At 43.1% G+C, this 25637-nt stretch overlaps 1 protein-coding gene across 2 annotated transcripts in view; it reads right to left on the bottom strand.

The window, feature by feature from the left end:
* Window positions 1-5542: 5542 nt before the first annotated feature.
* The window catches only part of HLF (HLF transcription factor, PAR bZIP family member), a 37461-nt gene continuing 17366 nt past the window's right edge, over window positions 5543-25637 (bottom strand). The window contains exons 3-4 of one of the 2 annotated variants that reach the window (XM_063352036.1): window positions 12842-13062; window positions 5543-9847 (exon numbers count right to left, since the gene is read on the bottom strand). In XM_063352036.1, the coding sequence (XP_063208106.1) occupies window positions 9629-9847; window positions 12842-13062 (440 nt within the window). In that variant the 3' untranslated portion in view covers window positions 5543-9628. The remainder of the gene's footprint in view (window positions 9848-12841; window positions 13063-25637) is intronic. The other variant, XM_063352037.1, reaches the window with a different exon arrangement.

A 25637-nucleotide genomic window follows, 5' to 3' on the forward strand; every position in this document is an offset into this window, starting at 1 on the left:
TGACATCCCGTTGTTGATGCCACTAATCCAGAACATGTTCTTTGCCCCTTGTAAGGATGTGTTTGGTTCATACCTCCTGGGTTTGGGGAGGAGGACGAGCAGGAGGAGCTGGCCGTGGGCATTGTGCCCGGGCCCCTGTGGCTGTTGTGGGGCAGCGCCTGAGTGGCCCCATTCTGGAAGAGGAGCTCCAGCAAACTGAGCTTAAATTCAGCGTCCCAAAGCAGGCGTCCGGCCCCAGCTCCGTCTGGAACTGGGGATAAAATGCATCTCCCCGCTCTGCTGCTCGTTAGGCAGAGCAGGACTTGTTACCCCGTGCCGAGACTTGCAGCCCTGCTGTGCCTTGCCTGAGTGATGACATGTGGGCTGTTTCTGGAGGCAATTTTATAAATGTGATGCCGTATTTTATGTCTTTATCCTGCCTGGCGTGGGTGGGATGGGGGAATCTCAGTGCCTGGGGTGTGGGACGGAGGGTGGGAGCAGAGTCCGGGGGTTCCATCAGTGCCTCCTCAGGGCGGCTGGGCCCCACAGGCCTCCAGAGGGCACCAGGCACCGGCAGATTAAAAACTCAATTAAAAGCTGCTTTGATTGAGCTGGTTCTGGGCTGTGGTGGGCGCAGGCGTCCCCTGGCTCGGGCCCAGTTTGGGCTGGAACCCGGGGTGTTTGGGCAACGCGGCTCCGCAGGGGTTGGGGGTTGTGGCCCTGGGGTGGGGGCTGCTGAGCAGAGGGGCCGTGGTGGCCCCACGGGCCGTCGGCGTCTGTCACTGGTGGGAGCTGCTGTCCGTGTGTGCTAATGGCTGGGGGAGAGGGTTCTGCCTGTTTAATGGCCTTTATTTAATGTTTGCCGGGAGGTGACACAACCTGCCCCGAGTCGTCCCTGCGATGGGGGACGTGGGACGGGGCTGTGGGATGGCGCCAGCCCAAGCGCGCACCCTGGGGTGGCCAGAGCGGCCGGGGGCCCTGGGCTGGCGGGAGGTCGCACACGGGGGCTAAAGTCCTCTGAGGGGGGGACAGGAACCAACGACAGCCGGGCAGCTGCCATGGAAAAGCAAAAACTACCCGTCGGCCTCTAGCACCTGGACGTGACCCCACACGCGCCTTGGAGGCCACCACAGCCAGCGGAGGTGCCATCTGGGACACACACCCCTATTCCATCCCCACCATGTCCTGCATCAAGTTTGCTTTACCCGTCCTCTGTGTATACACACACACACACACACACACACATTCTCTCTCTCTCTCTCTCGTATATATGGGGGGGTGTATATACATAAAACTATGCTTATAGGTACATATATATAGCTCTAAATGTATATCTATATGCATAGTTTTACATATGTCTATATACACATATATTGAAAAGTTTTGTCTATCACCATAATCAACATTGTATACCTAAAATGGATCATTTTATAGACTTATGTATTACATTAAAATGCTGCTAAATATGCTATATTAATGATAATTCTTAAAATTTATATTTTGCATCTGTATGCTAATGACTATCTAACTGTATGTGAAAATCTTCTGTCATATCTACTACTGTATAGAAAAAACACAACCATCTCCAAAGGCGTGTGTTATCTGTTATATACGTGATGTAAAGTATGATAACAAAAAGCTGCTCAATCTACCCTTCAGCGAGGGCCACAGCCACAACACGTGTGTGCGGGGCGTCACCGCGAGCAGGTCCCGCCGCGGCACCTGGAACCCACCGGCGTTTGGTCCCTGGGGCGGGGGCAGGTGGTGCAGAGGAAGGTGCACGGCCCAGGGAAAGCTGTAAAATTATTTTCCTCTAAGCACGCCTCTATATTCCACTAAAATCTATTTTATAAATAGAAATGTAAAGTGAATTTATTAAACATATACTGCTAAATATGCTTTCTGAAAACATAATTATAACGTTCATAGCTATTTATTGCTGGAGCTGCACGTGCACGCACACACGGGCCCTGTGCGCGTGTATTGTAACAAATAATACACTTTGTGCATAGTGTATATTAAGCACGACCTTATAGCAATAAAATATGTAATTAAAGACATATAAATATAAACCCAGATTATTAAATTATACCGGTTTTATTAAATTTGTTTTATTAAATTATTAAATGTATAGTATATAGTTTATATAATATGTATTCTGTTATAAAATTATTTAATTATATAATTAATTAAATATATATTTATATGTTTATATACTATAATTTTATATTAAATTTGCTGTATGAAAATATAATGGCATTTATGCCTGTGCGTGTGCCTGTACATAGATACGTCAGTACACAGCGCTATAGCGCCACGGACACCCAAGCGCAGACGCACACGTGCACACACACGTGAAAGCGAGAGCGCACGCGCCTGTGTGTACCATGACAAACCTATTTTGTGCACAATATAGAGCATGTGGTAAAAACCACACCTTTATAGTAATAGACTCTATTTTTAGGTATTACAAAGCTATAAGTAAATAGGCACGTACACACACACACACACACACACACAGAGTGCCGGGGCAGGCGAACAAGCGCGCGCGCGTGTGTGTGTGTGTGTGTGTGTGTGTGTGTACGTGTGTGTATTCCAGCAAATCCATTTTGTGCATCCTATGTAATATATTTTTATCTCTCATGAACCCAGACCTTTTTATCAATAAAATGTGTTTATAAAAATGTATAAAGCCATATGAATTAAGTTAATGCTGTTAAATATGCTATGTGAAAGTATAATTATTAAATTTATATCTAGCTGCGTGGGTACCGAGGTACCACACATGGACGCACCCAGAGGCAGGGGTGGGGGAGAGCGAGTGTGTTAGAATGACTATACTTTGTGTCTTGTATAACATACATTAAACCCCTGACCTTTCTATTAATAAAATATTTACATATTTTTAAGTAAATAGAAAAGTATAAAACTAACTTTTTAAAAAAAAAAAATCTGCTAAATACGCTATATGAAATATACTTTTAAAACTTTTTTTTGTATGTGTAGGTAAGAACATAAAAATATATACATTTTTAAAATATATTTCTCATGAGTGTGCACGCATGCGTGCGCACACACAGACACACACAGACACACACAGAGACACAGACACACACATACACAGAGGCTGAGGGGGTTAGAGCGAGTGATAGAAAGTGTTTCTGTGTTATTAAAACATATATTCTGTGAGCAACCTGGTCTCGTGGAGGTGTCCCTGCCCATGGCGGGGGGGCTGGAGCTGGATGATCTTAAGGGTCCCTTCTTACCCCAAACCATTCTATATATTTAAATCCAGATTTTATATATCAATCCCTAACTTTTATGCATGCATCTTTCTAGAAAAATAAAATAAAAAAAAATCTTCTGTAAATGCTATTACTTATGCTAGATGAAATTATCATTAATAAATTGCTGTCGGGATGGTGAGACACTGCGGGCGTGTGGGGGTGCATGTGTGTGCTAACTGCTGTACTTCGAGCACAATGTAAACTGTGTATTAAAAACAGACCTTCATAGCAATAAAACATACAATTACAGGCACATAAATATAAAACTAAATTATTAACTGCTGCTAAATATGCTGTATGGCAATAGGGTTGACTTTCCCTCTGTATATACAGGCCCAGAGCTCAGGCCGTGTGAACACACCTGTGCGCACAGGGGGGCGTATGATGGGTGTCATGACAGATCTTGTGCTTAATACACACAGCATTTATTGTAAAAGACCTTTATAACAATAAAATCTATTTTTACATGTGTTAAAAAGCTATATTAAGCAGTAAATCCTGGCAAATACGCTATGTGAAATAGCGTTATTAAACGTATAGCTGTACAGACGTGTACGGAGGGAGCGTGAGAGCGCGCCCCGGGGGTGCAGACACACAGGGAGTGGGGAGGAAGGCACGGGGCGGGGGGGGGGATGCATTACAGCAACTATATTTTGTGCCTAATATAGACCATATATGGTAAAAGCAGACCTTTAGAGCAATAAAATGTGTGTATGCTTGTGTGTGTGAAAGAAGATCTAAAGCCGTATTAATCAAGTAAATGCTGCTAAATACGCGAGCTGGAAGTATCTGGTACAGAGAGACAGAGAGAGGGGTACGGGCACGTGCAGAAGATACACGGGGGGCAGTGTGTGTGTGTGTGTGTGAAAACTAATATGCTCTGTGTCTCTGGTATTTTAAAAAACATATATTTATAAACAAATATTAACATATAAAACTACCTTTTAAAAATAATTTCTGCTAAATACAGCATATAAAATATTTTAAAACCTTTTTCTGTGTACACTTTTTTTATATGATGTGTTTAAGTGCACAAAAATATATCCATTTATATTTTCTTATATATATATATATAAAAAACTAACAAGTTTGTGTGTGCACGTGTGTGTACACACACACACACACACACACACACACACACGGCGGGCGGGGGATGAGTGAGTACATGTATTGGTGTTATTAAAACACATATTTTGTGTATTTTTTTAAATATATATACACACACACACAATGTATTAAAACCAAGTGGTTTGTGTGTGTGTGCGCTATAACAAATATACTTCCTGCATGATATATAACCTATTTACATTGAAAACAGTCCTTGATATCAATTAAATCTACTTTACATATATAAAACTATTTTGCTAAATAGGCTGTATGAAAATATGATTATTTAATTTCTAGCTAGAAGAAGAACACGCGTATGCTTGGGAGCACGGGCATGCACAGACACCCCACGTGTGTATTATAACGAATTTACGGTGTGCATAATATGTAACATATATAGCAAAACCAGACCTTTATACCAATGAAGTCTATATTTATATACATATATAGATAAGCGTGTACACATATTTTAATTACTACCTTGTATAAAGCGTTCGCAGTAAGTTGTACTGTTTTTCTCTCACTCGCTCACTGTATGTATTGCATATAAACTATATATGTAAAAGCACGTAGTATCTGCTGTGCCTTCTCTACAAAATATTAAGTCTAACGGTGATTAAAAGTAATGAGTGATTTTTTTCAAACTAGAAAGAAAAAATGCTCCTTAATATACAGAATTTTTATGGCTGTATTGCTGTCTGCGCACTGTCTTTTGGTAAATGATCACATCTCACAATAAATAAAGTGTATATAAAATGTGTATATAAACATACATGTATGTAAATGATGTAATGTAGTGTATACCAGGTTTTTAATACTTATATATTATTATAAATAAGTAAAACAAGTACTTTACTTATATATATATATATATAAAAAAATAGTTCTAAATATACTACACTTAAGAAATCTATTACCTACTGTACGTGCCCCTGGGTATGGTCAGAGCCCAGCGGGAACCCTCGCAGCCGGGCTGGGGCCTGGCATCAGCTGGGGGGGGGGACGATGACGACATTTGCACCCCAGTTACCGGGGGCCGGGGGGGGGTCCCTGTGGTGGGAGGCAGCCGGGGCTGGGGCTACCGGCACCACTCACAGCTGGGGGGAATAAAAATACACCCTCCCAAAAGCCCTCTGCCCGACCCTTGAGATACCAAAGCAACACACCGGTGAGAGAAGAAAAATTTAAAAGTTTATTAAACATTAAGAATAACAGACAACAAAAAAAAAAAAAAAAAAAGATTTGGGCTGAACAGCATACAGGATGCAATCCATTTCATGTCATACAGTTAATTTGATCTTATTTGTTAAACTTGTATTTAAACAGATGCTGTCTTGTGGTGTTGCCAGAAATACAATGGTTGATCACTTGTAAATTTTAATACACTTTTCTTTTTCTTCACATAAAAAAGAAGTCAACAAAATAAAAATAAACTGCACATCTCTAGTGTAAATTACATGCAAAAATAGTTTTAAAGCGATAACTGGGGTTATTACAAACCCACAGAGGCAAGACATTCAAAGGTTATAGGGGTCCTGCGGCACTACGGGACGCATCCCACCCGCCCCCCGCCGGGACAGAGCGGCTTTGGGCTGCTCCGCGGAACAACCGCATGTGCCCCGTCAGGCGCCTCCCCTTCATTTTCCATTTCTTGCCTTTGTGGATTCAAGTCAGAGCTGTATTTCCATGGTGCTTGGGTTAGTGGCTTTAGCACCATTCAAAAGAGAAAAAAAAAAAAATACACACCCCCACCACCGCCTCTGCCACGGGCTTTCCCACGGAGAGCCCCAAGGTGCTCGTATTCACAAATACGTCTCAAATTCGATTTATTTTTAGAGGGCATTCTTTTTTAAAAAGAAAAAAAATCACGTCTAAGTTTCAGCAAAAACAAACAAACAAACAAGACGACAAGCATTTTACCAATGCTTATGGTTTAAGAGAGGTCAGTGAATTATTTAGACACGCTATTAATTATTCTGCAAATATATATATTTCTATTTTTATAAAATTACAATTTCATATACCTACAAGCTCCTTCATGAGCAACAAAGCCATCGGAGGTGTGATGAGCCCAACTAAGCTGTCCTGGGGAACTGAAAATGAGCTAAACTTCCATTTATTGTTATTTTGGGGAGACAACCTGGTTAGAGGGTTTTTTCCAAGTTTTAGCCCACAAATTTTGCCTTCCCCCCACCCACCCTTTTCTTCCAGGGGGAGCTGCTCAGAGGCGCCCGGGTACCCGTCCCCCAGGGTGAGCGGGGAGTGCCCGGGTCCCGCAGGCTCCTCTGAAAGTCCTCACCCCCAGAAAAGAGCTGGCCGGGGCCGAGCCCCCCCGAGCCGCCCGCCCGGATGGGGCCAGGAGACACCTGGGCAGCTTTGGGCTGCTGGAAAGCTCTGTGCTCCTCTGTGGCCCTGACTTGATGAATCTGTGCCAGCCAGCCTATAAAAACTACCATCTCCCCCCCCTTCCCTGCCCTAAAGAAACAAAAGAATTATCTGGGATTTTAGTCCAAGCTGCCTTTTACATTTTAAAGCAAGTTTTGCGGTCAACCCACGAGGGGTTCGTACCAGCTGATCTCGCGCACCCCGGTCCTGCTGCTCAAGCCTCACCCCGAGAACAATCACGGTGAGGGCAATTAGAAGCTCTTGCAATTTGCTTTGTTGCTGCTAAAAGTGTATCCGCAGCAGGGGCCGGCTCAGCCCTGCCACCGTCGCCCTTCTTCCAAAGGGAAAAAAATCAAGTTTATTTCCTAGCGGCTCTAGCAGATCCACGGCTCGTGCCAGCCACTGCCAGTCTCATTTCTCCACCCACGCAGCCAGTGGCTTATACTGACCTTTAGAAAATAACTTACTACTCTTTAAACTTTGCTGCAGCACGGAGCAATTCAACGTGCTGAATAAATGGTCCACAGGCAGGTACTGCACGTTAAGGGACGCTGAAAAGTCGAGTATGTTTGAGGAAAAATACTGGAAAAATGCCATTGATGTGAGGGTATTTTTAATGCTGAAGAAAATGTTGAGTCCTTTGTAACAATCTCCTGAAGCATGAATAATGATTTAATGGAATGAACAAACCTTTTTATTTGAAAATAATGTCCAAACACTTAGAAAACTGTGAGCAAGACATGTAGCACCATATTTTCCTCACATGTTAATAACCGTATGCAGTACGTACAACTGTATACAGCAACAGAGCTATTTATAACAAAAAATTTCAGCTGGAAACAGATTCTAGCAGCAGCAGCAGATTAGAAATGACTATGAGATTTTTTGTGTTACGGATTATTTTTCTGCCTTTACAAAATATTGAATTGTCCAATCAATAGTTGACTACAATCCATGTTGTGCTTTGTCCCTATTAAACAGTTTCTTTATGTGTTTCTAATGGAAAATAATAAAGTCTCTCTTTTTCAGTAATATGGAACATCCTGGAAAGCCATATTACTTCCATAAAAATTTAATTTAAAGCACAGAACGTGCCAGTGTGCCAGTGGTAGGCTTAAAATATTAAAGATTTTAAAAAAAAAACCCAACAACAACCAACAAACCCCTAAGCATTTCCTTTCTGTACAATAATGGAGAATATATATCTTTGCTATATATTTTAAACATGGAATAGCTTTTTCTTTTTGATATATATATGTCTTTCAAAATACATTGTCAGTATTTGTACTTGAAAAATACTGTACAAAACGAACATACTATAATTATTCTGTATAAACTTTATACATTTTATAATATCTATTCTTTTGGTCTATAGTAAACACTTAGATTGATTGGATTAACCACAGTATATGACAACACCATCCCCTTCTGAAATACACCAGTGTCTCTTACATTCATTTTTCAGAAGTCCACTTTATATTAGAACATACGTCTTCAAAAGAAAATAGAGTTTAAAACGATAAAGTTCAGAACCATCAGTTCATGTCACACTCAAAACAACAATCACTAGGAAAAATGGGCTTTGCAAACCAGTGACTTCTAACTGAATAAAAGTGATTTTTTTTTTTTAAACAGCAAGATATAATCCACAGAAAATATATTACAGAACATAGGAAAAAACAACTGAATTTAGGTATTTATTTAAATTTTAATCACAAAATGGAACTTGAAGGAACGCATAACTAACTGAAAACAGAAAAGCCCCTCTGATTTCGACGTCGGATCTGATTTGATACTATTAATTTTGTTCTCGTTTCAACTAATTATCCTGCTTCTTACACATGCGCTCCCTATGGACAGGGATACAATTAGCATGCTCACGTTAACGTGTCTTTTACTTTTTAACTTTTTGTTAAAGACATTAAAACTCCTGTTGGGTAGGGAAACCATCCTACGTCCACTAGGAACACCCGGGCAGCATGCGCTAGCGTACAACAGGATTATTGCTTCAGGTACAGACAGTGCAAAGTACACACTCTGTGCTCTATGGACAGTTCTGCTACTACCTGGGGTCCGGGGAAAGAAAAGGAACCTTAATAGCTATAGAGAAGCCATTATGGGATCTATAATGAGTACAGCTAACTCAGTCTAACAGCACTTTAAATCTGAAGACAATTACCACCAAAACTTAAAATACAACAAAAGCAATCTATAAATTAATATTTCTGCAGTGTAGTACTAAATTATTATTTGTGCACTTTATTAGCATGTTAACTTTTCTGATTAGACATACTTAAACAATAGCTTGTTACTCCCGAAAAAAACTGAGATCTACTTTTTTTTCTTTTTTCTTTTTTTTTTTTTCCTTTTTTTATAATTTATACTGGGATCTTTCCAAGTAAATCAGGAGGATGGAACTGGTTACAATAACATAAAAACCCTACTCTGAAGCAGCACTGAAAAAAATATAATAAAAAGCTTACTATGGCGGTTCTCAACAGTCCAGGTAAAAATGTGGCACCCTTTGGAGAGGGCTTCATAAAAATGGGAAGTGCTGAGATGCGTGCGCACGCACACACACACGCGCAGATGCACACACACAAGCACGCGCACACACACGTAGACAGACGCGTGAACACACATGGGCACACATACGCAGGTACACGCATACGCAAACCAAAAAAAAGAAAATAATAACGTAAGTCAGTTTTGTTTCTGCTTCTGGTAAAGTGCTGAAGACAGAAAGGTTGGTTTGGGTGTGGTGCTATCAAACAGGAAACACATTGTCCATCTATTCAAATGCCAACCCGCAACAAAAAAAAAAAAAAGAAAAAGAAAAAAGAAAAAAACCCCGCTCCCCCCCCTTGAATTTACAGGGGGCCGTGTCGAGCTTCGTACTTTGCAAGGACGTTCTTGCATTTGCCTAGCTCTTTCCGTAGGTCGGCCACCTCCTGGCGGAGAGCCGAGTTCTCCTTCTCCAGAAACGAGGCGCGGATGGCGATCTGGTTCTCCTTCAGCCGGCGGGCATCCCTCGATCGCTTAGCAGCCATGTTGTTCTTTCTACGCCTTGCCCAGTATTTGTCATCCTGCTCATTAAACACAGAAAGAAACAAACAAGATATTAGATTTCAGCAACCAGGCCACCAGGATGTGCTCTCAGCCACAGCCTCCGCACGTTTTGCACACCTGGCCCAGCGAGCCCTGACAGTGCCAGGCACGGCTGGGACAAAAAATCCAGATTTACAAGGCACAATCCACCCAGGGAGCACCACTGCCTGCCCGTGTTTCTGTCAAAACATTTACCATAACGCCCTCATCCTCTTGACTGTGAATTCCTCCAAGGAAAAACGAAGCAATATTCCAGTGGTACAATTCATCCCACATCTATGCTGACCTAGTTAGCGCATCCACCTTCGCATGCAATGACTCATTCGCTACCGGTTGCTGGAGCAGTACTAATTACCTCTTGTATGTCCCTGCTCATCTTTGCCAGCCAACACCTGGTTCGCTCTGTTTGTTGGTATCATCCATTTCATCTACCGTTCAGGTCTTTTTTCTGTTCAAAGCTTTCTCTACAGGTCCCCTGTCTACAGCCTAGAAGAGCAAGTCACTGGAAGATCTTCTTGGCACTACAAGGATGGCTGCTTTGGTACCATCCGCAAAGAGATTAGTACAATAGGCTTTGACTGTGGAATAAAAAGCATTTGCCAGAAATAGGTCCACTAACCTCTGAAGTTTCATAAGCTAACGCGCTCCCGAAGTGTCACCCCCTAAAGACTTGCCACTAGGAGATCACCTTATTGCATTGCTGCATCGATGGCTCTAAAGTCACGACTTCATTTCACCTGATTTTTCCACTTTTCAAGTGAAGCAGCCTTCAGTGAAATGGCAGCTTCCATGTTGCTTTGAAACTGAATTAAGTTCTAGAGATTTGGAACAAGTGAGTAAATACAAAGCAGGCAGAATCCCTCACAAAACGTGGAATTCAGTCCCCTGCAGAGTCAGAGTGATGCACAATTCAACTCTCACATTGGTCAAGTCATATAGCTCAAACTTCCCTTCCTGGAGTCATCCTTCTGTTTCTACATGCTTGTGTGGCTCTGGTTTCACCAAGCGTGGTGGCACAGTGCCATGCCCACCACCAGCACCAGGAGCCACCTGCACCGACCAGACCAATACCTCCCTCCTCTCCCTTTCAGCACGAAGCACGCCAGGCTGCCGCTCTGCATCTTCTGCTGCTGCTTGCATAAGGAACAGCAAGAGCAAAACAACTGCTGCGAGTACTCTACAACTGCTTTATATTAGTTTAGCTTAGCGATGATGATTTGAAACCAGTGTGCCTCTAAATTGTTCTTCACCTGTACTTAGATAGGACCCCCAAAAATCCTCTTAAAACCAAGCATGCAGCAAAAAGCTATGACCCAAATCTTGTTTATAATTTCCCATCTCATTCCACTCTATAAAAATCAGCTTTAAGCAATTTATTAGTGTGCCACCTAGGCTTCATCCATCTTTATTTTAACAAATTGCTATGGCAAATCCCTTAATCCAGGCCTGAAAGAGGTAAGGCTGGCATTTCAAAATCACATGCAACCCAGAGACGATTGACTGGCCTAATCTGCTTACCCTCCCCCAGAACCCAACCATTCCACATGCCAGGGCAGAAGCAGCACTTAGGTCAAGCACTCTGAAACGAGTCAAGGGCAACTGATGTGATTATCTCAGGGCAACGACAGACCCTGAACTTCCAGTTCAGTCTTAGGCTGAAGTTGTGTGCCCCCCTGCTGCATGCAAGACTGGCATTTTCCACGTCTGGCATGAAGGAGTCCAAGGGCATCTTTGGCACAAGTTTGCTTTGACGAATGAGGATGCCTAGGAGAGATCACAAAATGACCAATGGGACCAAGGCACAAACTCCAGTCTCCTTACACCCACGTGGCCATTTCTGTATCAAACACCTCTCTTCAGGCAGACCTCTCGGTACACTGCAATGCCAACGCCACTGCTAGTAAAACTCGCCCCAGTAATTAAATGGCCCAGTGCAGATAAACCTTTCTAATGAAAGCTGAGGGTACTGCCCACAAAGTGACAGCTACGTACCTCCTCAACACTACTGGAATTGTGATTTCTGTGCTTTTAACTTGCACCACGGTATCCTTAGGGATAAAAATAGCGAATAGCATCAGCTTCTTTCCCTAATGCTATCAATCTGGTGGAAACACATGGCATCCCAGGCTCTTCGCACGTGCAGCCAGAGATTCCCACCGACTCCAACAGGCTTTCAGTCTGTGTCTCGGAGGGAACAGCAACAGCAGAATTAAATTCTGCACTGACTACCTCTGATAAAAGAGTGTCTTCTTGTAAATCACCTACTGGGAATAGAATTTTGCAAATAATGACAATTTTCACAGTTGATCAATTTTTTCTGCTCTTCCTCCTCTTTGCTCTTCACATCTCAAAAGCAGTGAGAGGCATAGATAAGGGTGCTCTTTCTTTTTAAATATCATATTATTATTGCAATATATTTAAAATATCGTATTAAAATACAGTTCTTGGCAGAATTTTCTGTTTTCCTACAACTAGTTTAGATTCTTTCACCTAGATTAGTAGCGTTTACTATTGTGTTCCCATTCATTATTACACACAGAGCTAAAGCAACTTCCGAACAAGACGCAATATACTTCATTCTGTCATTAAGGGGGACAACCATGGACCCTGTAAGAGAATTCACAATCTATGCTGATGAGACAGACAGAGGATGGAGGAAAAGGAAACATGATCAGACTGTTTCATAAGTGGGAAATATGGGACAAAGTAAGCTTGTCCAAGGTCACGCAGGAAGTTTCTGGCATACAAAGGAAATGAATATTGATCTCATGAATTTCAACTGTTGCATAACTAATAAGGGACATCCTCCCCTCGGTCTGATTCAAAACTGTTATAGTTTTATTCTACAACAAAGTCGTATTTAGTTTGTCAGATTTAGCTTACATGAGAAAACAGATTCATACTCCAAACCTGTATCTCAGAGAATAACTGTCATAGAGTCTGTACAAACAACCTCGTCACCAGTTCCAATTTACCTTCAGGTCATCTGGAATGAAGACTTTGCGAGCTTTCTTAATCATTGGCTGTGGTTTCAGCTCTTCTTCAGAGAATTTGCGCTTACGAGGGTCAAACATCTCCTGGCCAGGAATACTGGAAAGAGCAAGATCTGCAGGGTCAGGTTCGTAGCCAACAGGAACTTGGATAGTCTCAGGATCAATGGGACTTGGTGTGTTTCGGTTTGCTGGCAAGATCTGACCTACAGAAATAAAGGACATGTTAGAAGAAAATACGTAAATAACATCACTGAACATGGGTTTTAGAAGATCTCTGCATACTTTACATGCTCATGTCATTATTTTCAGAATTGGCCCCTAATTCTGGTTGCTAATCTCGGATGCCCACTTAAGATCACTGAATCCAACACTGAGTTGCACTAGACTGCTGGCAGAAGACCATCGCTCCAATCCATGCCGCTTCATTAAGATCACATCCTCAGGAACAAATCAAAAGTACTGTTACTTAGCTCTGACTTATCCACCACACTGTAATCCTTTCCAGTTTTCTCATACACAGATTTCTTCATTCCTGCCTTTGAGGGTACGCTTAGTTTACAGTCAAACAATGTACACTACTTACAACAGGACAATATTTCATGAAAATGTACTTTGAAGCTGTGCTGAAGCACTCCACTAAGGAGATTGCTATTTTCTATGAAATCCTACTGGTGATATTCCAAAAGGCAGTGAAGGAAACTAGCAACATGAAAGGCTACAATGACTACTTAAAGACGCTCTAAAAGAATGAAAGAACACTTATTTATGCCGCATTGCTCTTTTATGGTATATAAAATCTAATAAAAAGGAGCTTATCCCCAGAAAAGAATGACACACACCCTCTTTTTCCTTTTTTAATCTTAGATATAGCCTTTAAGACCTACAGCACCAATTCAGGCACCATTCTCACTAAAAATCCAATTTTAAAATCTCAACCACAGGTTCCAAAAATAGGATCCTAAAGTCAGCTGCCTAAACATGGGCTATCCCCGGGGGCAGAATTTTCAGAAGTTTTCACATGCCTCAGAAGTACAAGCCTCACAGACTTCAGAGGGAGGACCTCTGATTGAAGCAGATATCCCTTTATAATTTTGGCTATTAGCTAATTGACTTTGACTTTAGAGATATGACGGCTTTCATAATAACTACACAAACATCCTGTGACTGTGTAATATTTCCTTATTTGTGCCTGCATCTGCAATATTTAGGGTGTAAAATGGTAAACATTAAATGTCATTTCTAATTCCAAACCAAGGCCAGTGTTAACAATGTAGTTTTTATTTTAATCTAGAAGATCGCGGCAACAATATTGGAACTGCACAGAAAACGCACCGGGGAATTGCACTGCGCAAACCAGGGGTTGCTAACAGAGAGCTCCTCTTTTGTAACTCCTATTTTAAAACAGCACTGATAAAAATCAGCTTCCAGGAAAGGCTAGTGACGCCTGGGAGAAAAGAAAAGGAGGATCAAAGTTATTAAAATACATATGGAAGATCATTAGCTAATCAATACAAGAGGGCTGCCATCAACAGATGGGAAAAAAATCTAGCAGCCAAAAAAAGATCTATTTTTTCCTCTCTTTGCTGCTTCAAGACCTAAAAATGGAGCAATATCCATGGTTCAAAAGGCCGAGGGCTCCCTAGCTCAGCATCTTTGTGGACTGTTTAGATGTTCACATCTCGAGAAAAGATTCAGTCACTTTGAGAAGCTATTTAATTCTTGGATGAGGGTGGAAAATCTGCTTGTTGTTCTTGCATATGATCTTGATAATGTCACAATTTAGGGCTGGAAATCAATACCGCCAACATTTTGCCGTAGGGTTTGTGGTGTCACTTCTCAGGGGGCGAGGACCATCATACGGGACACGGTTTAGTGGTGGTTTTGTCAGCGTTAGCTTGATGGTTGGACTCGATGATCTCAGAGGTCCCTTCCAACCTAGAAAATTCTATGATTCTATACACATCTACAGGAGAGGAAAGGACCCCGCTGCCTGCCTCGTACCAACAGCAGAGCGCTTCCCCCTCTGCCAAGACATCGGTGCTGGAAACGAGATGTTTCCTGCTGGGCCTCATGAAGAGAATGAGGAACCAGGGCCTGCCCGACTGCCGGCCGCGGGGGCGGCGGGGCAGGGCAGCGGCGGCAGCAGGCAGCGGCAGGCAGCAGGAGCAGGCAGCGGCAGGCAGCGGCAGGAGCAGGCAGCAGGAGCAGGCAGGAGCAGGCAGCGGCGGCAGCTGCCCCTGCCCGCCCCGGGTCGCGCCCGCTCCAGCTGCCCGCCCTGGGCAGCCCCCGGCCCCCCGGCCCCCGCGAGCGGAGCGGGCCGGAGCCAGGCTGCCGTTGACGCCTCTGCGTTTAAAACGCTCCGCTGGCTGTAAAGGTGGTGCTGGGGAGGGGGGAAACCCTGGCTGGGGGCCGTTTTAAAGCCAGCCCAAAGGGCTCACGGCAGCAAGGCGTTCTTGTAGCCTTGCTTTAAATGGCTGGCTAATCTCATTTCACATATATGGGCTGGCAGAAACAGGCTTATTTAAAGGATTAAGTGCGGGAAAGCTTCCTTTGATGTGAATACGCTTGTACCAGAGCAGGCAGGTACTTTTTTAATGCAGACAAATATATAGACGCACGCATCTTGCAAATTCTGTAATGCAGATAAAAATGAAGGAAGACAGGAGCTCTGAATACTTTTATAATGTTTCTGGTGAGCACGCAGGGTGTTTCTAAAAGTCAAGTGGATTGTGAAATCTGCCCCAGCTTTCTAATTGCCCTGAAGTAAAGAGCCTGTATTTAAATATTGCTGAAGTTCTAGATACACGGTATCAGCTTGCATATTATCATTTATCTATAACGTGCCATATTACACAATTACATGAGCTTTGTAATCATTGGCCTCAAGAAATTTTACGTTACCTCTCTGAAAATGGGCAAAAATGCTCCTTTTAAACATGGGAAATTGAGGCGTTGCATCTTACCAATGCAATGGCAAAATAAAGGAGAGAGTGATGCATCTCCAAGGCGATCTGGGAGAAGAGCCTACAGCAATCCAGATCCTGCCTTGTTCCCTCTGTGCACACATTTCACTTCCCTCAATCTCAGAAGCTCTCACTACTAAAGACACGGTCCTTCAGCAAACACAAGATGTCCCAGCTGCCAACACAAAGCTCGTTCAAGGTGAATGCTGTTCACTCATGCAAAGCCTGAACAAACCATGCACACAGGTAAATGTTATCACCCAGGAGCCTGAAGCCCTGCGATATATTCCTACATGCACACTGCTCACAGCCCTCCATCCGTCTGGGCGGCTGACTTCCCGTTCTCTCACGCCCCTCTACACGATCAGGAACTCCACTGAAAGCAACAGAGTTAATAAGGGTGTCTAAAACCCCAGGCAGAAAAACCAGTATTTCCTTGTCCAGCGTTTTACGTTAGGCAACTCCTGGCACTTGCACTCTTTTTATTTATTCTATCAAGTTTTGCCAATAATACAAGCCAGGAACCTGTCTTCGTTAGTTTACTGGCTAATGGCCACTCTATGTGGTGCTGGAACTCGTCGTAATCCAAGACGACAGCGTGGGCTGCGCTGGACTTGGCACGGCGCTTGCTGCAGGAGTGCAGCACATGGCCTCGCGTTACACTGCTCTCCAGGCTCCTCTCCCCGCGTGTGCATGGCACTTTAGCTGTGCATCCTTCTGCCAAATTTGTTCAGGGTGTTATTTTTATGCACTAAATTCCTCGCAATCAGAGGTAGGTCAAATAAGCACAGCAATTTGAACGTCATGTGCCCAGCAGCCTACTAATCCTCACATCAGCAAGCTTCACAGCTGTCACAACATCCAGAGAAAGAGCTGGTCGTAGGCTGCGATGCACAAGGAATCGGCCAAGGAGGAAGCCTACAACAGCAGCCGCCAAGGATGGGCAAAGGTAAAGCACCTCGCTGCTCGGGAGCCAGGTGCCTTTGCTGCCAGTCTCTGTATTATTTAAACACCCTGCACTCGCAACAGCGACCAGATTTTCACAAGAGTGAAGTGGCTGGACTGTTTAATGTGCTTAGCTTTGTTCTCAATGGGGGCTGACGGTTGCCAAGTGTTTTGGAAAGAACTTAGCCCCTCTATTTAAGTTGCTGAAATGAGAGCTCTTGAGCATTAAGCTCTTTTGGAAATCCAGCTGCAGAACTCCTCGGTGGTGGTGGTGGATGCAAGCTGGGAACAATGGTTAATGGAAACTTCCCCTCATACCACCCTGGTGATGTGTCTCAACCATGGCCTGGAGAGACCACAACTATGTCAACACTGGCCTTTTGCCTGGAGACGTTCCCACTTGCAGAGCTCCACTCAAGCAACACCAAGTATGCCAGGACAGACACAGCTCCAGGTGCCTCCTGGCAAAGGAATCAGCAGGTTTTGACAACCCCAGCAGTTACGGCTGCCCCAACATCTTGCCTTTGCTAATGCTCTTGGTGTTGCTCTGGCAGATATTAGCAATAGCGGAAAATTTTCCAGCAAGAGGGACTTGAAAGAAAGTTGGCTGTTCTATCCCTTTCAGTCCTCCTCCTCCCAGCAGAGGCTGCCAGTGAGGAAGTCCAACGTAACGGCTATATTTTCAGTGCGGTTCCTTGTTCAAAGAGAAGTGGACTGGGGCCATTCACTTGTGTCATCTAGGTCACCGAATGTCTGGTAAAAAAAATAGCAGCTTTCACTTGCTTGCAATAATTAAAACGCACAATTCAAAAGTATAGTAGCATCTTTATACATCTACAAAACCAAAATGCTGATCTGGTATTATGGGGAGTTCAATCACCGTATCCTGACTCTTAATTTCCCCCTTTTTAAACATCCCACCTACCAGCTGTGCCCAGGAGAGTTAAGATGGAAATAACCTCTTCAACTGCACCACTACTTGACAGACTTCTTATTTGTATTGCAAGAGATCCCCGGTGAATTATGTGGAATTCAATTTTGAATCATTCAACTCCCATAGAAATACGCCTGATCTTCAGAAAAATCTCCCTGCTTGCAGCCCTTCCACAGTTTTCATCAGCTCAACAGCTGGCTGGAGAACAGCGATGAGAAAAAGAAAAGGGAGTGGAAGTGTTCTAATCAAAATATTTTCCCCTATTTTTTACACATATATTGGAGGGAAAGAAAAGAGGAGTTTCTCATTCAATTTGTTAGCAGCCCAGAGATAAATTATGTGTTTGCTAATAATTTTTCCTTATATAAACTAAAGGCACTTTGGGTATGTCAGTCAGGCTATAGAGTATGGCAGTTAAATTGACACATAATCCTCACTGCTGCTCCCGAGAACCCCACTGCTCTGCCGATACGCTTTCCAACTCATCTATCCGCTTGGCGGCTGGCCAGCTATTTGGGATAGTTCTCTTACTCCAAATCACAGCCTGTCCCAGACTAATCTGTCATCTATTTCTGCATTAACTCCTTCAGCCTCTAGGAAAAGTGATCTCTGTGCAGAACACAAGGCAGCGTGCAGGAATCCAAAGAGGCAAAAATCCCCACAGGCAGTAAAGTAAAAGGACTATTCTGGAGGCCAAGATTTATCTAAGTACAGTATCTTGTCAGGCTGTAATTCCTCACTTACGATATTATAACATCATCTAATTTCCCTACTATTAGAATTTTAGTGTCTTCCAGAAACCAAAACATTTACATGGATAGTAAGACCATAATCTGTATTATCCCAAAGGGGATGACAAGCCACGCTGTATGATCTTCCAGCCCTCACATGGCAGGACAAGAGCAACCACTCTCTGCCTGGGGGTGAAGAAGACATGGCACCCCGGGTGTATTTATGTAAGCAGTTATTAGAGGAGCTTTATTTTCTTCCGAAGCAACTGGAGATTAGCGTATTTGGACCAGTGCTCCACCCTGGCACAGACATTCTTCTATTCCTTATCTTACACTAACTTGATTCTGCTGAACATGGGGTGACTGCAAACACTTCCTGCGGAAAGAAGGATCTTAATCCAATGCAAGCACAACATATTCACCGCTCTTAACGCACACTAAAAGACTGGCACATAAAAGTGTTTTTAAAACGTGTACTTTTTAAAGATATCAGCATTGTTTACAAACCTTGTGCATTTAATTATAAAAGAATTGTCATTTCCCCTCTCGGCATTGTGTGCCTCCCGCTCTGGGCTCTACAGTATTATTCCAGGCAGGACTGGTAGTCTTATTGAGATTGTCTGACACTTCCCATTAGAGGATGCTATCTTCAGTTCCTCAAACCTTTGCCAGATTTCAACCATTCTGTTTGGATTTGTGTGTGCCAATTATGTTTCTGCCAAAATGGTTCTACAGTTTCCCGAAAAAGGTTCAGCAAAAATACTTTATTTTGAACCTGTTAAAATTTTCTGACAAACTTTTCACTGAACTGTACTAGTGGCCTGCGCGCTGGAAGAGAGCGCAGCTCCTGGATCAGTGTTATTTCCCTTTCGTTTGCCTTCTTAAAATCTACTGCACGCATGGTAAGGCTGGGCGAGAAAGGGGCAATTTCAATAGGTGACGAGGACTCAAAGCTGAGAAGGGGGCAAGGAGGTGAAGGCGGTGAGGATGAGGGAGGCTGGCAGCCAAAGAGCGGGAGAGCCTGGCAGAGGAAGGCTGCTTCAGCAAAAGCTGGGATGAACACGTTCAGTAGAAGAGCATCGTTGAAGGGAACAGGGCAGGAAAGTGTCTGTGCTGATGGTACAAGCACAGCTCCAGATTCCCGAGTCCCACAGATCCTCCGCTATCAGCAAATAGTGAAGCGCACTGGCAAAGCGCCCTGTCCCCCTTCAGCTCCCTACAGCGAGAGTAACTTGTCATCGTCTACTCAGATGAGCGGCAGGATGCTGTGGGGTGCTGTCAGGTCCATTCCTACTCATTTCCAATATGCCTGTTGTAGGGGTGGCACATGAGAAAATCCAGGTTGTCTTTTCAATTAATTTTTAAAATTAAATGCAAGAGTTGTTTTATGAAGCACAGTCATGGTTGCAACAATCCGTAAAGTTTCAACCACATACTATTTTTTCCAGATTCTTTCCTCATTCAGGATTCACTTGTTTCACCCATTTTGATTTATCCAAATGGACCCATACGTTATTTGCCATAAATTATTCCAACCTCCTATAGAGACACAATCCGAAACTTTTCAGGAGTGCCCTCCAGCATTGACAATTACCGCATCCGCGTGCTTCACAGAAACCATTGTTTTCGCCACAAGACTCCCAGGAAAGAAGGGGCAGCACTTCTCTTTGCAGGCAAAGGACAGAAGTATCGACATTTAAAATCAAAAGTACACTGCCAGCCTCTCAGGTTAGCTACGTTATAGGCACTGTCCGCATTTCAAATCAACGCTCACTGATTTTCTGCTGCAGGTTGGGGGCTGTACACTGACAAGTGAGAGCCACCCAAGGTATCAAACTGGGCTCCTCACAAAAAGGGAAGCAAACACACGGTGTGACAAGCTCACGTAATCAAGTGACTTGCCCAGAATTCTGCTGAAACTTCATGGCAAAATCCAATCTCTCTAGACAAAATCCTTCTGTCCTTCCTGCCAGATTTTCCCTTCTCCTCCTGCTCCTGCCGTTCCCCGCATCCTCTCACATCTGCAGCAAATGAGGTCAAGATCCAAGATCCGACAGACAACCGCTTCCTTCCTGATACAGCCCTGATTCAACCCAGAGCTGGCCTGACCTCTGCGTTCAAACAGGGAAAAGGGAAAAAAGAGGATATAATGTAATTAAAGCCTGCATCTCCAGGCAGACAAGGGAGGAGATGTGCTGTCTGAAGCTGCACACGTGGCCTTTGGTCGAGTGTTTGCAGGCTTCTGAGGGCTTGACTTTGCAAGTCCTGCATGTGGTTAGCATAACGTGCATGTAATATGCTATGCCTGCTGTGCCAGTAACATTCTGCCCTTCAAAAGCAATAAACAAACAAATGCGAGGCACCACCAGGTAAAATTTTCCACTATGTCTAATGGACTTAATACTCCAATCTTCTGTAAGATCCGAGAAGAAAGCCTTACCCCGTCTTTAGCCTGTGTGAAGGCAGCACTTGGCTCAATGAGGCCCCATTTCTGAAAGTTACCAGGAAATCAAACTTTTATCCCCTCCCAAACCAGCCTCTGACAACCAAACTGCAAGAGGTCTGAAGGTAGTTGTTTCTGTTGTGAACATTTCCCTAGCAGATGTGCTACACACAGAGAGCTATGGGCTTAACCAATGCTCCTGGGACACTGCACAGGGATTTTCAATTCTTGAAAAGCATGAAATCCACAGCCCTCTTAAATGCTTTTTTAATTTTTTTTGTAGCATGCTGCTTTCCTTCCAAAGATAGGCCAAGATGGCATTCAGTGGGGACAGGGCCTGAAGAGAAGCTGCAGGGAAGAACGTTCAGACAGGTATTTAATTTTGATTTACACTTGGCTTAGAAGCACGTTTCGCTTCAAGATGCTGATATTCTCTGGTGCATTGGAGCTTCGTGACATCCTTTGGCATATCTGTGTATATTTTCATTAATTGGCAAGTCACATATAGTAAGGTTCCTCAAAAAGTACAATTCTTTTTTTTCTTAAAGGGAACGTTCCAGAGAAGCATCAGAATTGTTAACCTGTTCTCAAGGAGACAAGATCCATTTTTCTTTCCCTGGACAACTACATACACAGCTTTAATAAACCAATCTCAAACAGTAGATTTTAGATAGAGTCCCTGCTTTAGATAACAGCCTCATATGGCATCCATAAATATGCCTTCACATGGAATACCACTCAAAACAAAGGCAAAACTTGCCCTCAAGATGTGTTCATGCCACTGCCAATGTGCTCTGCAAGACTGCAGGCCGAGGAAGCTCCTCTCACATTGTTCCATTTATTTGGCTAATGAACATCCAGGAGAGCACGCTCTCAGACAGTAAACAGGTCTTGCAAAAAGCCATCATGTAATCCTGAAAGCATATGCCACCCATGACTCAAGTATCTATTACCCAGTTCTGGTACCCAAGCCCATCTCGTTTGGGTGTGTTATCAAAACACAGCCGAGTGAGATTTCAAATGGCATGGAAAAGCCACGTGAAACAGGTACATTTCCTCTAACTTCCAATCAGTAGCTAATGGCAAGCCAGAGAGACACACAACAGATGCTATCAGCTGCTCCCTGAATACATCCCTGAAGAAAAAGGGGTCACTGGGCAGAGTTACAGGAACTCGCAAATCTCGCCTTCTCTTTTGCTCTGTTCTGTACACACAAATCTGAACTCTCCGTTGCAGTAGCTTTTTATTTTTACTTTTTTTACATTTTTGTTCACTAAAACAAAGTACACTCCTTATGTGACAAAACTATATTGATGCTTTAGAAAGGGCAATGTGTATAAAATAATCACATTTTAAGAAGCAGAGGTGCCAGAATGAGGACACGCTGTTCCCATAACCTTCAAAGTAAGACTTAGTACATTTTCTTTTCTCCTTGCCTTAAATTAGGGCCCTCTAACATGTTTTGGAAAAAGAAACCAAAACAGCAAAACCCCCGAACTTGTATTTGATTTGTTACAGCCCAATGACTGCAGAGGTCTAATTTGCTGTAACACGCTAGTTTCATTCCCGATGAGCACACACAAAGAAAGCCCAAGAGTGTGCGGTTGTATCTTTTTCTCTATTGATATACTTATCTTCATTTACAAAGTATACAAATGCATCAGTCTCGGGTAGTCTGAAAAATGGGTCAGAGGAGGAAGGGAACACGTAACCGCGGCTTAGGGAAAATTCCAGGAGAAGAGGCTGTTGCATACGGATGCTACCCGTCTATCCGTAACTACTTCTTTACAGCTGCTGCTTAATACAGGTTTTCGTGGCACATCAGACACTGACAAAACCAGGGAACTTCAAAAAGCAAGTCTGATTAAAAGAATTGATGACAGTGAACACTGGGCAAGACATTGTCTTATAAATTCACTTCTAAAAGCGAGAGAGTCATCTAGCACCAGAAAATGGCAAGAAACTACTATGCTGAGGAGTCCCAAAAACTGAAGTAATGCCTGCAGAGATTTCTGCACCTAACAACACTAGTCATATTTTTATAGAAAGATGAAGATTAAGTAAGCAAAAAATCTCAGGGAAAAGTGACCAGAAAAAGCAATGCATAGCAAAATCTTTATGTTTTTATCTTTTAAAAATAGTAGCAGTGAAAACAGTTGGCAATGGAATATTTCTTGAAGAAATCCTGGAATCCTAATACTTATTTTCCTTCTCGTGATCTCCTCTGCAAACTGCAAAAAACCACAGCCCTGAACTGAGACTCTGAACACCCTATGTCTGCATGTTCTGAATACAACAGATATGCAGAACCTGTGAAGATTTTGAACTATGTCAAAAATGAAATGAAAATGCCCCAAGACACAAAAGTCAAACCTTCCTCCATCTATTGAGCAGTGCATTCGTGGTGATGCCTTCAGGAGGCATCGCAACAAAATGGATCAGTGAAACTTAACTTGACTGCCGTTTGAGACTGCCGTTTCTTTCAAACTCTTTTCCTCAGTTCATGAGTAACAGAGATTTTACTTTTGCCAACGCACACATCATGGCTCTCCATTGCCAATCAATGATAAAAATATTATCAATAAATTAAGTCAATATATTAAATATATATTTGAGTGCCAGTATATATAACCTTGGCCTATATAACCTTGAGGCCAATATGAACCGGCAAATCACTTATCAATTCACTGCATATGGGAGCTTTTAAACATACCTGTCTGCGTTTTATAAATACACACAAACGTAGAGGACCCTGTTCACTGAAAATTATCATTATGAAAAGAGTAAGCCAATAACAGCCTTATTTACAGTAACTGTATTTTTAATACAGTATTTTTCTTCCAGTAACCGTAGCTGCAGATTTCAAAATAAGTTGCCAGTCCAGACATACCAAATAACTTTCAAGCAATGTCTTGGCTGGCACTGAAACATTTCTTTAACAGAGACCCTTCTGCCCCCTTTGAATACAGTACATGTTGTAGAAGTCTCTGCCCGCCCGGGAGCAAAGCCCTTTACGTTGTACTCGGCGCCTCCCAGCAGCCAGCCAACCAGCTCAACACTGGTCTCATTAAAAGCAATGCTTTTTCTTGCTTTCAGAGGCAAGGTACACAACACCACTATTTTGGGTTTATTCGGGAGGGGGTAAAGTGCCAACGTACTTAATCTCTGACAACTTCAATCTTTACAATGCTTACAATTTATTTTAAATATAACAGTGCTTTACTAAAAGCAGATTCCCACAGAAGTAAATTGACTGGTCTGGCTTCCCTTTCGCAATGGTGGTCATTCCGTTCTCTACACGGGATACCTATGAGACAGTATATAGTATTTTACTGTTCAAAGATTTTGGGAGAGGATGGGACACGACGTAATCCTTCGTGTTGTTTTCCTCTTATTCGCCGGGTCACCTGTAGGCACAGACACTGCAGGCTTCACTGCCCCTGCGCAACTCCCACCGCCAGCCCCTGCTGAATACAGGATCGGGTCTGCAGGAGTCGGCCATGCAGCAAAAGGTGTATCTGTGCCCAAATGAAAGGAGAAGCACTGGAGAGTTGGAAAGCACGGCAAGCTGAGGGCAGCAACAATTCATAGGCTTGGAAAATTATGTGGGCTTTACCTTTTACACTCCTGTTAACTCTGATTTTCATGAAGTAGGTGGTGTTGCTACAGCAACTGTCATATCACATCATTTCAGCTGTCTCTGTCACAGAGATCATCTTATTTTATCTTAAACTCAGATATGCAGCTTTTCTTCTTCTATTCTAAAGCCCTCTATATTTTGGATATAAAAAATTACACAAAATGGAGCTGTGCCATATAAACGATATTTTCTAAAAATGTCGCAAAGCTTACAGAACATTTTTATTTGTTCTCCTTTTACAAATGCAGAAGCGGCACTGACCAGATTTATGGTGCTCCAGAGGTTCAGAAATAAACTAAGAGCTGGTCTCATGATAAAGATGCTTCGTGCCACCTTTAATGTGTTTTTCCTACAGAAGCTAACCCTATGTTCTGGTGCACTTCACCAGAAGTAACTCATCTTTTTACGGGTGAAAACATCCTGCTTCCTCGTGCCCAGGCCATTTATGTACATACATTCCACACAATTCACACCCAGCTTAGATGATGCTGCCCATCCACTGCACACAATACGCTGTGCAACTTGCGCACCTCACCTGCTTAACCCCAGCCTGGCAGAGCATCTGCCGAAGCAGAAGTCTCAGCCCATCTTTACCCGTTTCAGGTTTGCCCTAGCTGCTAGGGATGAGGTGGCCACCAGGCTATGCAGCTCCCTTGCTCAGTAAACCCAAGAACTTAGCACTATCTCCTCTGCCTCCATTTACTGCCTGGATAAGGTCTTTGAGGACTCAGCGTACATGCAAAACTCAATAAAATCCTGATGACGGAAGGGCTCTATTAAATTTTTGTTATTAACATGCATTCCAACTCATACACTCACAGATCTTCCTTTAAAAAAAAAAAAGTGGAACAGTAGTAAATATTCGGTTACACCCTCAGGCTACTCAGGGAACTAGAGAAAGCCCTATCTATAGTCAAAGGTTACTGCGCAGACCACTCAGCTGCTAGCACAGCTCAGACCACCCGATCAAGCTCTGCCACGGCCTAAGCTGGTAAGTATTTATATCTTCTTCGTAAGCATTTCCAGTCACTTTCAAAGCAATCAATGCAGTCACCAAATTACACTTCGCTTCTACCAAGACAGGTCCTGGGCAGATGGAAATCTGCCTACACGGATCTAAGC

The sequence above is a fragment of the Chroicocephalus ridibundus genome, chromosome 14, assembly GCF_963924245.1.
Source record: "Chroicocephalus ridibundus chromosome 14, bChrRid1.1, whole genome shotgun sequence".
Taxonomy (NCBI): Eukaryota; Metazoa; Chordata; class Aves; order Charadriiformes; family Laridae; genus Chroicocephalus; species Chroicocephalus ridibundus.